This window comes from Hevea brasiliensis, chromosome 15, assembly GCF_030052815.1.
Source record: "Hevea brasiliensis isolate MT/VB/25A 57/8 chromosome 15, ASM3005281v1, whole genome shotgun sequence".
In the NCBI taxonomy this organism is placed as follows: Eukaryota; Viridiplantae; Streptophyta; class Magnoliopsida; order Malpighiales; family Euphorbiaceae; genus Hevea; species Hevea brasiliensis.
This window is the reverse complement of record NC_079507.1, coordinates 51,690,761-51,704,085: the sequence shown is the minus strand read 5'-3', so window position 1 is coordinate 51,704,085 and position 13,325 is coordinate 51,690,761. Positions and strand designations below refer to the sequence as shown.

The following is a 13,325-nucleotide window of genomic DNA, read 5'->3' as shown; positions in this document are numbered from 1 at the left end:
TAAAAATGGTGGGGTAGCTTATAATTTCGGTAGCCTGCCTGCCCGGCCCGAAATTACAAACCCAAGTAACTATTGAATTTCCACAAATTGAAGGTACCTACGCGAAGCCCACAACATGGGGTTAGTACATAATTTTTACGAAAATTTCTAAACTCATTTAATGCTCGAAAAAATACTGCAAAGTTTTGCGGGACCCACCGAAAAACGGTGTCGGAAAAATTCGAAATGGGTATTTTCGCGAAGCTCTCGTCGATTGGAGCACTCTGGTATCTCGTATTTTTGGTGGGGTTTACGATTTTCGAGAAATTTAGCTCAAAAGTCGAAATAGGCTAAAACTTCCCGAACAAAAAATGGACAAACCGCTCGATGAATTTTTATATTCTTGGTGTCTATGGAAAGCTCTTGAGGTGTAGATGTGTTATGGGATAAGACCCGATCCGATTAGTGGCCGGATCTGCCAGAATCGGGCCAGGAAGCTGAAAAGTCGCGCGCGCAAAGGGAGAACTTTGACGCGACTTTCCAGCTAGTTGGGGCATCGGCTGGCAGCGGGGCGGCGTCCTGGAGGTGCGCCGGCTATCGGGGAAGGCTGGGGTGGTGGCTGATCGGTGAGGGGAGGAGGGAGGAGAGAGAAAATGGAGAGAGAAGTGAGGATGTCGGGCGTGCGAGGGAGGAGAGGGGAGAAAAAGAAAAACCAGTTCAATTCGGCTGGTTCGATTCAGGATACTCGAAATTAAATTTTTTACTCTGCCTTGGGACCGAAAACGAGATCCAAAAATTTTGAAAAAATTCTAGAAAACTCAGAAAATTAGTAGGGTCTAAATATATTTTTAGTTTTATTACGTGTTCTTTAAATTAATTTTTAAAAATCACCAAAGTTTTATATTTTCGAAAAATCGAATTCAATTTCAAAAATTCGAGAAATTTCAAACAATTTCCTAAAAATTTAAATAAAATAAAATATTAATAGTTACCCATAAAATAATAAATTTAAAAATTAGAGGTATCACAATTTTTCTCTTATCCTACTTTATTTTTCTCTCTCCATATTTCTTCTCTTCTACACATGTACACCCTTCTTCCCTTTATTATTTCGTTATTTTTATCTATTGATAAATATGGTACAAGTTTTCTATATAAAAAAATTAATTAATTTTCTTAAATTTCTAAATAATTAAAAAAAATTATTTTCTAGCAGAGAAAATATAAAAATGTTGTTTAAGAAATTGGAAATTTAAAAAAATGTATAAATTCAAATTTAGTCTTTCCATAGTAAAATTTCTATTTTTATCAAAAATATATTTTGAAAAATAAAATACCATATTTTTCAAAATATGGACCAACTGATTAGTTTCACTAAAACAGATAGACTAAATAATAGTATTTTTTAAAATATATTAATTAACTAATTAGTTTCCTTAAAATTGATGAATTAAATAATAATTTGAATAGCATGAATAATGAAAAATTTGACGAAAGTACTAAATAATTTAATAAAAGTTAAATATAAAGACTAAATAGTATATTTTTCAAAATATATGGTCCAAATAGTTAGTTTCATTAAAACATAAATACTAAATAGTAATTTTTCCTTTAAATTATAGTAAAAAATTTTAATTAGTTGTCAAGTTAAAGGTTTAAATTGAATGTTAAAAAGTTAATGATAAATTATAATGTGGTGTATAGAGTTTTATTTTATTAATAAAATAATTTATTAATTTAAACTTTATATTTAAATTGATCGCTACAGAAAAACAACTTTGCTTCTGGGTTTAGCCCTCGGTTTTCTTGGTCTCTTCTCTGTTTGAGGGTCCATAAGTCCCTGTTGGTCTTCTGTTTGATCTGAATCTGTTTTTGACCTCTTCAATCTTGCAACTCCTCTTTACATCCCTCTCAGCCTTTACACTTCACCTAATTTACTAACCTCCTTTGACACTCTCTTCTCACCGTTAGTCTATTCATTAACTCCATACCATGTCTGATGCTACACAAGAGAATGTCTCCTAACTCATTAATATGGCTCAACGACTTCACTGGAAAGACTTAATATTGGAGTTGACGATAGACAACCAACAAGATGTTCAGAAGTGGGGAAAGTTTTGATTGGCAAAATTATCTCCGAGAGGACCTTCAGTGTTGCAATTGTGAGGGCAACACTTTCTAGTCATGGAAGACTAGAATGGACTTTACATCTCTATTAAAAGCAAAAACATCCTAGTCTTTGAAGTTGAACATGTTATTGATGCCAATTATGTACTGCCGAACTGCCCATGATCTATTTAAAATCAACATGTTTCAATCAGAAATGGCCTATTGATTTAGCAATTGAAGAGATCACTTTCTCAACTTCACTATTCTGAGTGCATTTTTATGGCTTGCCCCCTAACCAGCTTAATTCCCACAATGCCCAATCATTGAGAATTCTATTGGATAAGTTTTTTTGAGGTGGATTTTATCCAAGATGAGGTGGTTGGTTTCCCCCACTACTTACGAATCAGAGCATCATTAGCCTTAGACAAACCTTTTCCCACAGGTTTTCAAAATATGAAGCGAAATGGCATCATGCATTGGTTGCAATTCAAATATGAAAAATTACCTGACCTATGTTATACTTGTGGAGTTATAGGTCACTATAGCAAGAATTATGGTAACAAGGAACTGTCTGTATCAATGGATGATAGTCCGACGAGGAGAACAACCTATGGTCCTTGGCTCAAGGCCCCAACTCACACCTCTATTCAAAGGATTTCTCATTCAACATCCATTTATGAGCTGGCTACCAAAGTACAGTAGGATGCTTCTCCTCCCTCGAGAGACAAACCAAAGTTACATACATTCCATTTTCCTCTCTCACTTTGGCTATAACCAATCCTCCAAAACACACTACATCTATGGTCACAACACCACCTGGGTTTCGAAGCATACAACAAGACCTCCAGTCTTTGCCTCCTCCACCACCATCAACCAACCTTGTGATCACAATTAAAGATTCCTCGAGTCCATTAAGCCAAACCGTTACACTAGTAGTAGAAACCACCCTAGATCCTTAAGAAACCACCCTGCGAAATTAAAAATAGGGAACAATACTTCTTTTCTTTTTATGCTTTTTTAATGTCAATGGTTTAAATAGCACAAACCAGATTGACAAAAACTTAAATGGCTATTGAATTATTTTATAAGAATTAAAAAAAAGCCTTTTACCTATAAAAAAATTGATAAAAATTATCTATTAGTAAAATTATTTTAAAATTAAATACTACACATCTTTAGTCAAATAAAAAATTATAACTGTCGCTGTTACTTCTTACATACTAGCACAATATTTAAAACAATATCTTTCAACATTTTTATTATTATTATATTTACTATAATAGAAATATTTTTTTTTAATCACAACCTTTTTTTTATTATATATATAATTCGAAATTTTAATTACATTTAATATAATTAATAAAAAATACTAAATCATAAGATATTTAAGAATAAATATTAAATTATATTATTAAAATAAAATAATATATAATCCACACTCATGGAAAAAACTACCAGTTACCGCATAAATTTTGAAGGGAAGAGAGCAGACACTTAAATTTTCTGACCATCCAACCTCCATCATCCACAACTAAGAATGTTCTCTCAAAGCCGATTCTTATCTTCCCCTTGCACCACCTCTCGAATCTCAAAGTCTCAACTCAAATTTTGTCTTCATCCATTGAAGATTTGCACTAAAAGTGCTCACCCCACCATACGCCACATGAGATGAAGTGCTGAATTAAGACCAAGTAATAAACAAATGGAACACTGATAAACCTCTTCATATTATTGAGCATTCACGACCCGGATTAAGACAGGTAGTCACAAAGCAGAGCTAGACAAGTATGAAAGAGATTTTAACACAACCGATAAACTAGAAAAGAATTGTGAGAAAGGAAGAAGAATCCAGCCAGGGGACAATAACCCATCCTCTCCCAGTAAACAGTCCCCCTCTGCAAAGTCAATCCTGAAACAGGTTATAATTCTATACATCAGCATGAATAAAAGGATAAGTCACCGACCAAGCCAACTTCTCTGGAACTGGACTTCTCCATCATTCATCAGCTTATCAAGCACTATGTTCAGATCAACTGATTCACCATTCTCTGTCAACTTCCTAACAGTTGCTCGAACATGTTCTCTTGGAAATCCCATATTTGTCACTTTATCAACCACATCATCAATGGGAACCCTATTTCCAGTTCCAGAAGAACTAGAACCACCACCAACCCCAGAAGCAGTAGGTAATGCATGTGGTAATATCCGAGCAGTGGGAAGCTGAGGGTACCCACTTCCAGCACTGTGAGACATAGCAAGAGATGAGAGCTGCTGTGGTTTCATTGGAGGTTTGCTACCATACTGAGAAGGTGGTCCGCCATAAGGATAAGATTCAGTAGTCCCAGAAGGTGGGTCATATCCTGCTGAAAACCCTGAACTTGGTCTACTGGATGGTGGTTCAAATATGTGTGAAGGAGCCCCATAAAACTGCGGGGAAGGAGGAGCCCCACTAGCTGGCTGAGAGGATGACTGGCGTAAGCTTGGTGGGTAACTCTGAGAGGGAACATAAGGTGCCTCTTCAGGATGGTGACATACTGAAACTAATGGTTGAGTTTGGGGTTGAGGCAACTGGGGTGGCTGAGAGTACTGTGGTTGAGGGGCAAGTTGATATGATTGATGTGGTGGTCCTGCATGAGAGGGCTGTGAATGCTGTGATGGAGATACCTGATATTGTAGATTTGGAGGATCTTGTGTTTGACTAGGCGGTGAATAGTAAGGCTCTCTCTGAGGGACAGAGGGAATCTGACTCTGCGGTAACTGGTTTGGAAGTGGAGCAGGAGGTGACAAATTTTGTTGGAAAATAGGTGGTGGAGGGACAGCAGGAGGAGGAACAGAAACAGGAACAGAAGGAATGGATTGCGGAAAAGTGATGGGAGGAAGTTGTTGGTGAGTATGTGGAGGGGCAGGTGCTGCTTGTTGCAGCTGCTGGTGAGATTGTGGAGGGGCAGATGCTGCTTGCTGCACAGTGTCCATGTGCCCAGAGTTTTGGGTTTCTGATTGTTGCTGGCCTCCCTTAGATACTTGCAGCTTTGTAAGTTGCAGCTGACTCTCAACTATTTCCTGCTTCTCCTTTAAAAGATGCACCCCTGTTTGCACCTACATGTTATTGTTGACAAACACCAACCACACACAATATGGTGATCAACAGATATGGTACAAACACAAGTTTAGAATGCACTTATAAATTATGCTCTGATCACCACACATAGAAAAGAAAAACTCATTATGAAACCTTGGTTTCATGAAAAATATGAACATTTATTAACACGTCATCAAGGATTTTTTTTTTTTTCATCAGGAGGATAATTTTTATTACACCTCCTAGGTTCACCTTGTTGGATGTAATGTTTCCAAACCTAATGCAGCTCACTATTATTAGAGAACCTTTGTTTTAGTAGCAAAAGCTGCAAAACTGAAGCATTCAATAATGCAGCAAAGGCCTATAAATAGACAAACAGTATGTTCCTAAAGAATTCAACTTCTTGTAATTGATGAAGGATTGTCAAACATCCCACACACACACCACCACAACCCCAAAAAAAAAAAAAAAAAAAAAAGCTCAAAAAGATTGTAATCATGTTTATTTATTTATTTATTTTCCTTTCAGCAAAGTCTGTGCAGGGTTTAACTCTCAGTAGAGATAAAGAAGCTGGTGAGATGAACTACAAAACTCTTAATCTCTACAGTGATTCACTTAATATGTTTTAATCATACTCCAAGGATGCTCTAATACATACCAATGACCCAGTTAGCTTCTACACCACATCCTAATCAATGAAAGGGAAAAAAAATGCCAAATGAGTTTCTACCATCCAAAGAATAATACACGCGTTGGACTAAGTGTGCCCACGACAATATGATCAAGAACATACATGACTTTTAGACAGATTAGATAAAGCATATAGATTACATAATGTTAATATCACTAAAATCTCCCTTCATTATTTGCCAGTCACTCGAAAATGAGCAACATGGATAAGCTTTTAGTTTCAAGTGACCATACACCATATCCTGGTATACAAAGTAGAGAACCAGAAAAGGAATAAAAATTCTGTTATGACATTTTAAAGGGTGACCTTATGACATCCATTATCCACTGCATGCATTTAGTTCAACCTAAGGTACTAAATACAAAGCCAGCTTGAATGTTAAGCAAATAATGAATGGAAAGTCAACAAAACAGGTACCTCTCTCAAAATGTTCTCCAGGTGCCTTATTTTCCCATCTGTGCTTCCATGATTGTTTTCAACAGACAGTTTCAAATCATCCACAGAATTCTCAAGGTGGCGGGTTCTGCTCTCCAGTTGTGTCAGTCGTGCACTGACACCTTCCAGAATATGCACCAAATTATCAGCATATTTCTTCATCGATTTATCAATCTCAGACACTATTGCCACATCAGAAGCATTTTGATCCTTCTCAACAAGGACTCTTGCAGGTTCAATAGAGTCCAAAGAACCATAATTCTGTATGGAAAATTATAGCAGCATAAGCTCATGGAAGATTTTTTAAAAAAAAAAAAAGAAAAAAGAAAAAAGAAAAAAGACAGGACTCTCACAGAACCATCTAACAGCACATGAAAAGAGTAGTCCAATCTTATCAAAAAAAAAAAAAAAAGAGAAGGATTAATTAAATCCAAGACATAGCAAAGGAAGCTTCCTGTTCAATCTAAATACTATATAAAGTAAACAAAACAAATGAAAATTCAACTTTCCTGGTTTTAAAAAAGAAAGTACAATTCAACTTGAGAAACAGCAAACAAATACCAATAGGATTGAATTACTTCCTCAAAAAACAATCTTTTGATCCAAAGATGGGAAGGATGAGAAAAGCTCAACCAGGAGACTTGTAGCTGGCTGTGCCCTATAAATGAGACAATGAGAAGAGCAAAAAGCAGTGCAAGCAACTGCATAAACATTGCTTTTTGATGGCGTTGCCAGGGAACCTCAGTGCACAAACTCCCTCCCCCATTGATTGGTCATAACAAAGTAGCCTCACTTGTTTTATTTGGAAGCAAATCAATCCAATTTTCGACCATACCATCACTACTAGAATTGTGATAAATAGAGCAATAAAGTACCCCTCCTTTGTTTTTTCTGCATAATACATTTGACAACAAAAAGAGACTAGGAAGCAAGAAACTAATGCAACTAGACAGATTGGTATCTTACCAATTTAACAAATTAAAACCAAAAACGTTGATTTATTCCCAAAAGTTTGCTTCCAATTTACAAACGCAATTCAATACAAAAACCTATCCAGAAACGCCAAAATACTAAACATTATCACTACCTGATTATGAACTAAAATTAAAGTCCCTCAACAAAATAAACACATTGTTTAAAACTCTACCGGATTATATATATAAAAAAAGCAAGTTAATTAAAACACAAAAACAATTTAGAACATAAAAACCCTCACTCTGATAGGCAAGGCAGAAGAAATGTGAACGGAATTAGATTTAGAATCAGCGGAATTCCAAACCCTAGAGGCAGAAGTTGGAGCTCCGAGACCAGGAATGGAAGAATCAAGACTCGAAGCAATAGAACGAACCGGCTGAAAATCGTAACTGGGAACGATCTCCTCCTTCCTGATCCCACTATCACCAGCACTTCCAATTATGGAACTAGCATTGGAATTATAATGACTCTGGTGTTGACTGTCGCCCTGGGGAGGATTCATCAGATCAATAAAATCTCCGCCGGCGGTGGAAGGCGACGGCGATTGATTTGAGGTTGAAGAAGATGTCAAATCCATTACCTGCTTGTCCATAAACTGAGACGTATTCATCATCTCATAAAACAAAGAATTGTTTAATATTAGGGGTTGAGAAATTTGGAGTAATAGTTCGGTTTCTCACTTCTTCTCGACGAAAACAACCACACACTGTCTGCTTGTCGGGGTTTTAATAATAAAAACTATGATTTATGCAGTACTGCATGTGAAAATTATATTATATATTTATTTTTAAGGAAATACATAATTTCGCTCAAAATTTGGCTACAAAATTTCTTGGTATTCTAAATTTTTTAAATGTAGTGATATCGGGTATTATTTAGTTTAAATTTAAAAATTAAATTAAATTATTTTTAATTTAATAATTTAATTCAGTTTTTTTTATATAATTTGATTTGATTTAGTTAAATTTTATATTTTAAAAATTTTATTTATTTCGATTCAATTTATTTTTAAGAAAAAAAATCAGTTTGAATCGAATCAAATTAAATAATATTTTTTATTTTTAAATTAATTAATTTTTATATAAAATTTAGGAATTATATATAATTTTATATTTATAAATTACTTAATTTTATTAATTAATAGTTATTAGGTTCAAACTAAGATTAAAATTAAACTAAATAAATTGAAAATTAAGTCTAAATTAAAAAATAAGTAAATTCAGATCTAATCAGTTTGAACCGAATCGAACCGAAATAAAGTGGTTCGATTCGATTTAATTTTTTATTTATTTATGTTCGGTTCTAAAATATATTAATTCGATTTTAATAATTTGATTCGGTTTGAACCAAATGCTTACTCCTAGATCATATACCTCAACTCCTATAAAATAAAATAATATATTATTAGATTTTTTAAATAAAATTTAAATATAAAATTCTAATGTAAAATTAAATTAAAATATTATAATTTAATTTAATAGTAAAAACATGTCACTGCCTGTTTTGATTTTACATTAAAAAAAGAATTTAATGCTATACGATTGCTCACTTTCTTATAGTTTTGGGGAGAACAATATGTCATCAAGCTCCTAATTAAAATCTAGCACTAAAACAAATACTCAACTATAGACACACCAGAAGAAGCGGACCATGGTACTTGAACAACAACCATGCACTCCTCATACTCAATTCCAACTTCTTTTTCATCAATTCTGCAGCCTCTTGGCTTTTCAGAAGCAAAGATCCTCATTTCTCCAGCACCTTTCACCCCAATTCGGACCGATCGGTTGGAATCATTGTAGGCCAATGACTGGATTGCACCACCAGTGTTTAGCATGTTCACCAAGCCAATAGGTGCAAATTGAATTGATTTTTCTGCTATGATGTTGACTGGAGAAATAGTGACAAGCTCAAAATGGAATGGCTCTAGAGCTATTTCAATGTTTTCATTTGGGTTGCAAAGGACTAGCTTCTTGGCTTGGGACAAATACATGGCAAAAACTTGGATTCCTTCAATGGAGATTGGGTTCTTGCCACTCTTCCATTCAATGTCTTTAGCATTGGTCTTGGCAGTTACCTTGTGAGAAAATTGAGAGGCACATTTATTCCTTCTTGTCTCCTTACACCAACCCCCTCCTTGGCAATTGAATGCCCCTATAACTCCTGTAAACTGTTGCAATCCAAAGAAATCAATTTGATCAAACATTTATATGCCAAAACAAGCCTAAAATGAGTTTTTCTAACATTGATTCAGTTTGATTAATCAATCTTATTAAATATTTATAGGCCCATCAAGCCCAAAATGAGCGTTCTAACATGGTTTTCAGTTTGATTTCTCACCTTGTTGAGGTTCCAAATTTTAAGCATTGTCTTGCCATCATGTAGAGGGTCTTCAAAGAGGCAATCTTTGGTTGGAAGGGCGTAGTACTGACACCGCAGAATTGAACCGTCAGGCAAAACAAGACGCTTTAACAATGGAAAGTTGTGGTTCCCGACAGAGTCACTAATGTAAATAGGACCGCCAGAAATTGCCCTAGAAGCAGCATGGAACTCAGCACAAGGATGAGTAGACTGGAACATGTCCCAATCTGGGTGAATGAAATTGCCCATCCACAAGCTATTGTAAGCACAATGCACCATGTGACACCCTTGTAGCCAAAATGCGCCATTTGGATCACCAGATGGGTCAATACACCAAAAATCATCACCTATCAACACCAACAGCATCAAAATATATCAGGATTACTAAAAGGGTTGTACATGGGTCTGGTTGGTTCAGTTTTGAGATATTCTGTCAACCGAACCGAAAATCACGGTTTGCACTATTTTACAACCGACACCGACCAATAAAGAGGAGAAACTGATACTACGTTTTCAAATTCGGTTTTGGGATTTTACAAACTTGACACACAAAAATTCAATAATCAAAGAAACATAAACACAATCTCAATTCATTATATTCAAATTCAGATATCAAAACAAAATATAGCTCACCTATGCTAATTCTCTTCCAAATCTGACTTTGTAACTCACAAAATCAAAGCACATCTTAACTTTGAAATCATAAAATGCAAAACCCCATATAAAATCATATGAAACAAAATCAAAATATAGCATTCAAATGTCATATCCAACATTTTTCCTTTCTAAAAGTTCACATGCAAGACTTTCCAAATATCCGATTCGAGCCGAGTTGATTTAAATTTTTTTATTAACAAACCAATTACTAAATCGAGTATTCGCTTTATCTTTCCTTACAAGCCGAAACTAATATTAAATTTTTGAAAATCATTATTTTCTATCTAATCTTTTTTTGGTATTATTGAATTGGTTGATTTCACGGTATAGTTTTTTGCCCCTAATTATTAGTCTAATTTTAAGTTTTTTCTAAGACTATTAAGTTGGATTTTTTTTTAAAGAAAAATCAAATTAAATTGAAATTATATTTCAAATATGAAATATATATTTATTTATATATAATATGTTTAAAAAAGATGCTTATAAAAAAAAAAGAAAACAATTTTTATAAATAATTAAAAAAAAAGAGAGAGAGAAACATACCAACACGACCAAGAGATATGGCCTCAGTTCCAAGGAACATGAAATCGTTGCAGTGTTCCATGCTAGCAATCACTCCATTCCCATTAAAATGTTTCCTCACTGAAGCTGTTAATGCCTTGTAATATGCCTTTGCCAGATCCACTCTCCCTCCATAGTTCTCACACACCATTTCCAACAACTGTACATCATAATTAATAATAATAATAATAATAATAATATTAATAAAAATTAAATTAAATTCAAATTTATTACATGTATATTTATTTATTTATTTATATATAATATATTTAAAAAAAGATTTATCCATAATCTACCCAAAAAAAAAAAAAAAGAGATTTATCCATAGAAAGACAAGATAACGCCTAACCAAACAAAAATAAAGGAAAAAAATAAAAAAAAAAGGTTGGCTTTTAGTTGCTCACGTGAATAACGTCCACTTTGACGCCGTCAATCCCGACCTTCTTCAAGTGCGAGTGAAGACCCTCGTACATGTCATCAACTTTCTCTGGCCGGACCAACCCCACGCCAGTGTTCACGATCTTGTCCACCGCCAGGTCCTCCATCGTCAACTTCAATCCCGGTGACAGTTTTGGCTTTTCCACTACCGTTTCTGGGAGTCCGGGGACATTTGGCCTCAGACCACCCCAGTACCCACATAGTGCATGCCACACGTAGACATAGTCAACAGTGTTGAATTCATCCTTCAGGTCCTTGATAAAGGCACCCATGCCCTTGTTAGTGGAACCGGTGGCCAAGCTTTTAGGACTCACGTAGTCCCTGAATTTGTAATTCTCTTGAAATTTCAATAGCCTGCATGGCATTTGCTCGCCGGCGACCGTGTGATTCATGCCTTCTTTGGTGATTGGGTCCTCATCGTGGCTGATGGATTGCCACCCATCATCGATTAAGATGAAACCTGGTGGGCATCCACCTTCGACGATACCCTTAACACCTTCCCAAACACCTTGAGGGTGCACGGTAAGATAGAATGCATCCCACGTGCACCACCCAAACTTGTCTACTATTCCTGGAGGAGTCTTCTCCTCTAACAGCTTGAAGGTACCCAAATGAAGTCTAACCACCTTCGTCGCCTCCTTGACCAAGTTGAACGGATCGTCGCCAACATGAACGTAAAGAATGCTCCGGAATCCTGTGGCGGAGACTTTGGTGGAGCCACTTTCGACACAAATATCGATATTGTCGTCATCGCCTGGCTGGAGAGACGCCCGGAATGGACCTTCAAGAAGAGGAAGAAGGAGAACATAGGGTCGACCAGAATTGGATTTATCAAGAATTACCATCTGGGTTTCGTTTTCAAGGTCATTGCCATTGGATCCAACCCAGTGGGTAGTCCACCAGACCTTGAACCTGAAAATGCTCATGAAGCGTATGTTCTTGAGTTTCCCAATGGGGAAAACATGACCGTCTTTGGCTTCCATGGAGTCGAATCCAATGAAGGATCCGACGGCGGATAAAGATTTGTCTGTGAGGCTGTATGGAGAGGGAGTGACTGTGATATTCTCAGGGATGTCGGAGAGAAAGACATGACCATTGGCAGTGAAATTTGATCCTTCAAGAGAGATGCCAGACTGGTTATAGGTCTCAATGAGCCCTGCAACACTTGAACTAGCTTTGCTTAAGCTAGGAGCCATTGTTGCACACAGAAAGAAAAGAAAACAAGAACGCAAGAACACAAGATAGATTAAAAAAAAAAAAGAAAAAAGAAAAAATGGAAATCGAAACAAAAAAGAGATTCTGTGTAGATTGTGTTTGGTTGATTCTTGATCGTTTGTTTTAATGGTCTATTGAACTTGCCTTTTGTTTTGCTCTACACCAACTGGTAAGTGCCCTTACTTACAGGCCAACCCTGCCATGGAAAGTCTGAGAGGACAGAGGAGGAAGATCGAGTGAAGAGTTTTTGCCCTCCAGTTGTACTTTAGAATTAAATTTATCAGAAAAGGGTGTGAATTAAGGAAATTACAGAAGAGGGTTGAGTGGCAAGTCAGCTATCAGAAAACCCTAATCAAAACAGCGTTTTTAAACAAAAACTGCAAAGAAAACACTAATTGTCATAATGGCGTTTTGCGTCTCCACCTTGGCACCCGAAAGCGGCGGCATTGTCTACACCGAAAACGCCATTTATAATGGCGTCCCACCTTGCAGCATTGTCCCCGAAAACGCCATTTATAATGGCATCCCACCCCAAACGTTGCAGACAACGCCATTTATAATGGCGTCCCCCATTGCCATCTGTATGCTTCATAATTTTCGAACCAAAAACGTCATTACCAATGGCGTCCCACTTATAATTAATGTATAAAAATTGTTTTTGTTTATAGATAAAAATAATAATGTATATAATATTTGAACGGAATTTTTTTTATTTTTTAAAACATATTAATTTCTTATTTTTAAAAATATATTATTTTTTAGATTAAAAATATTAAAATTTAAAATTTTAATCGTATTTGTTACCGAAAACATATAATGTAATTT

The 13,325-nt window shown here is 35.6% G+C and overlaps 2 protein-coding genes across 4 annotated transcripts; both read right to left on the bottom strand.

Moving 5' to 3' along the window:
- Positions 1 to 3,783: 3,783 nt before the first annotated feature.
- Positions 3,784 to 8,019, bottom strand: LOC110646739 (uncharacterized). Of its 2 annotated transcripts, none has more exons than XM_058136768.1 (3): positions 7,510 to 8,019; positions 6,276 to 6,554; positions 3,784 to 5,184 (listed from the first exon to the last, which is right to left on the bottom strand). In XM_058136768.1, the coding sequence occupies exons 1-3, from the start codon at positions 7,879 to 7,881 to the stop codon at positions 4,045 to 4,047; spliced, it is 1,791 nt and encodes a 596-aa protein (XP_057992751.1). In that variant the 5' UTR covers positions 7,882 to 8,019; the 3' UTR covers positions 3,784 to 4,044. The 2 variants fall into 2 exon arrangements, with proteins under 2 accessions (XP_057992751.1, XP_057992752.1); XM_058136769.1 differs by having other exon boundaries at positions 7,642 to 8,018.
- Positions 8,020 to 8,794: 775 nt separating this feature from the next.
- Positions 8,795 to 13,033, bottom strand: LOC110646741 (probable galactinol--sucrose galactosyltransferase 5). 2 transcript variants are annotated; one of them, XM_058136466.1, is made up of 5 exons: positions 12,645 to 13,032; positions 11,252 to 12,441; positions 10,830 to 11,007; positions 9,609 to 9,976; positions 8,795 to 9,438 (listed from the first exon to the last, which is right to left on the bottom strand). In XM_058136466.1, exons 2-5 carry the CDS (start codon positions 12,266 to 12,268, stop codon positions 8,875 to 8,877), a joined length of 2,127 nt encoding a protein of 708 aa, XP_057992449.1. In that variant the 5' UTR covers positions 12,269 to 12,441; positions 12,645 to 13,032; the 3' UTR covers positions 8,795 to 8,874. The 2 variants fall into 2 exon arrangements, with proteins under 2 accessions (XP_057992449.1, XP_021655969.2); XM_021800277.2 differs by having other exon boundaries at positions 11,252 to 13,033.
- Between the last annotated feature and the right edge of the window lie 292 nt (positions 13,034 to 13,325).

Bases quoted from the DNA above. Each gene is read 5' to 3' on its own strand.
- LOC110646739 (XM_058136768.1), bottom strand. From the start codon at position 7,881: ATGATGAATACGTCTCAGTTTATGGACAAGCAGGTAATGGATTTGACA. The intron at 6,555-7,509 runs GTGAGGGTTTTT...TTTTCCATACAG, and splicing joins CTTCTGCCTTGCCTATCAGA to AATTATGGTTCTTTGGACTC. The intron at 5,185-6,275 runs GTACCTGTTTTG...AATAACATGTAG, and splicing joins TGGAGAACATTTTGAGAGAG to GTGCAAACAGGGGTGCATCT.
- LOC110646741 (XM_021800277.2), bottom strand. From the start codon at position 12,481: ATGGCTCCTAGCTTAAGCAAAGCTAGTTCAAGTGTTGCAGGGCTCATT. The intron at 9,977-10,829 runs GTATGTTTCTCT...TGGTGTTGATAG, and splicing joins CATATCTCTTGGTCGTGTTG to GTGATGATTTTTGGTGTATT. The intron at 9,439-9,608 runs GTGAGAAATCAA...GGATTGCAACAG, and splicing joins AAATTTGGAACCTCAACAAG to TTTACAGGAGTTATAGGGGC.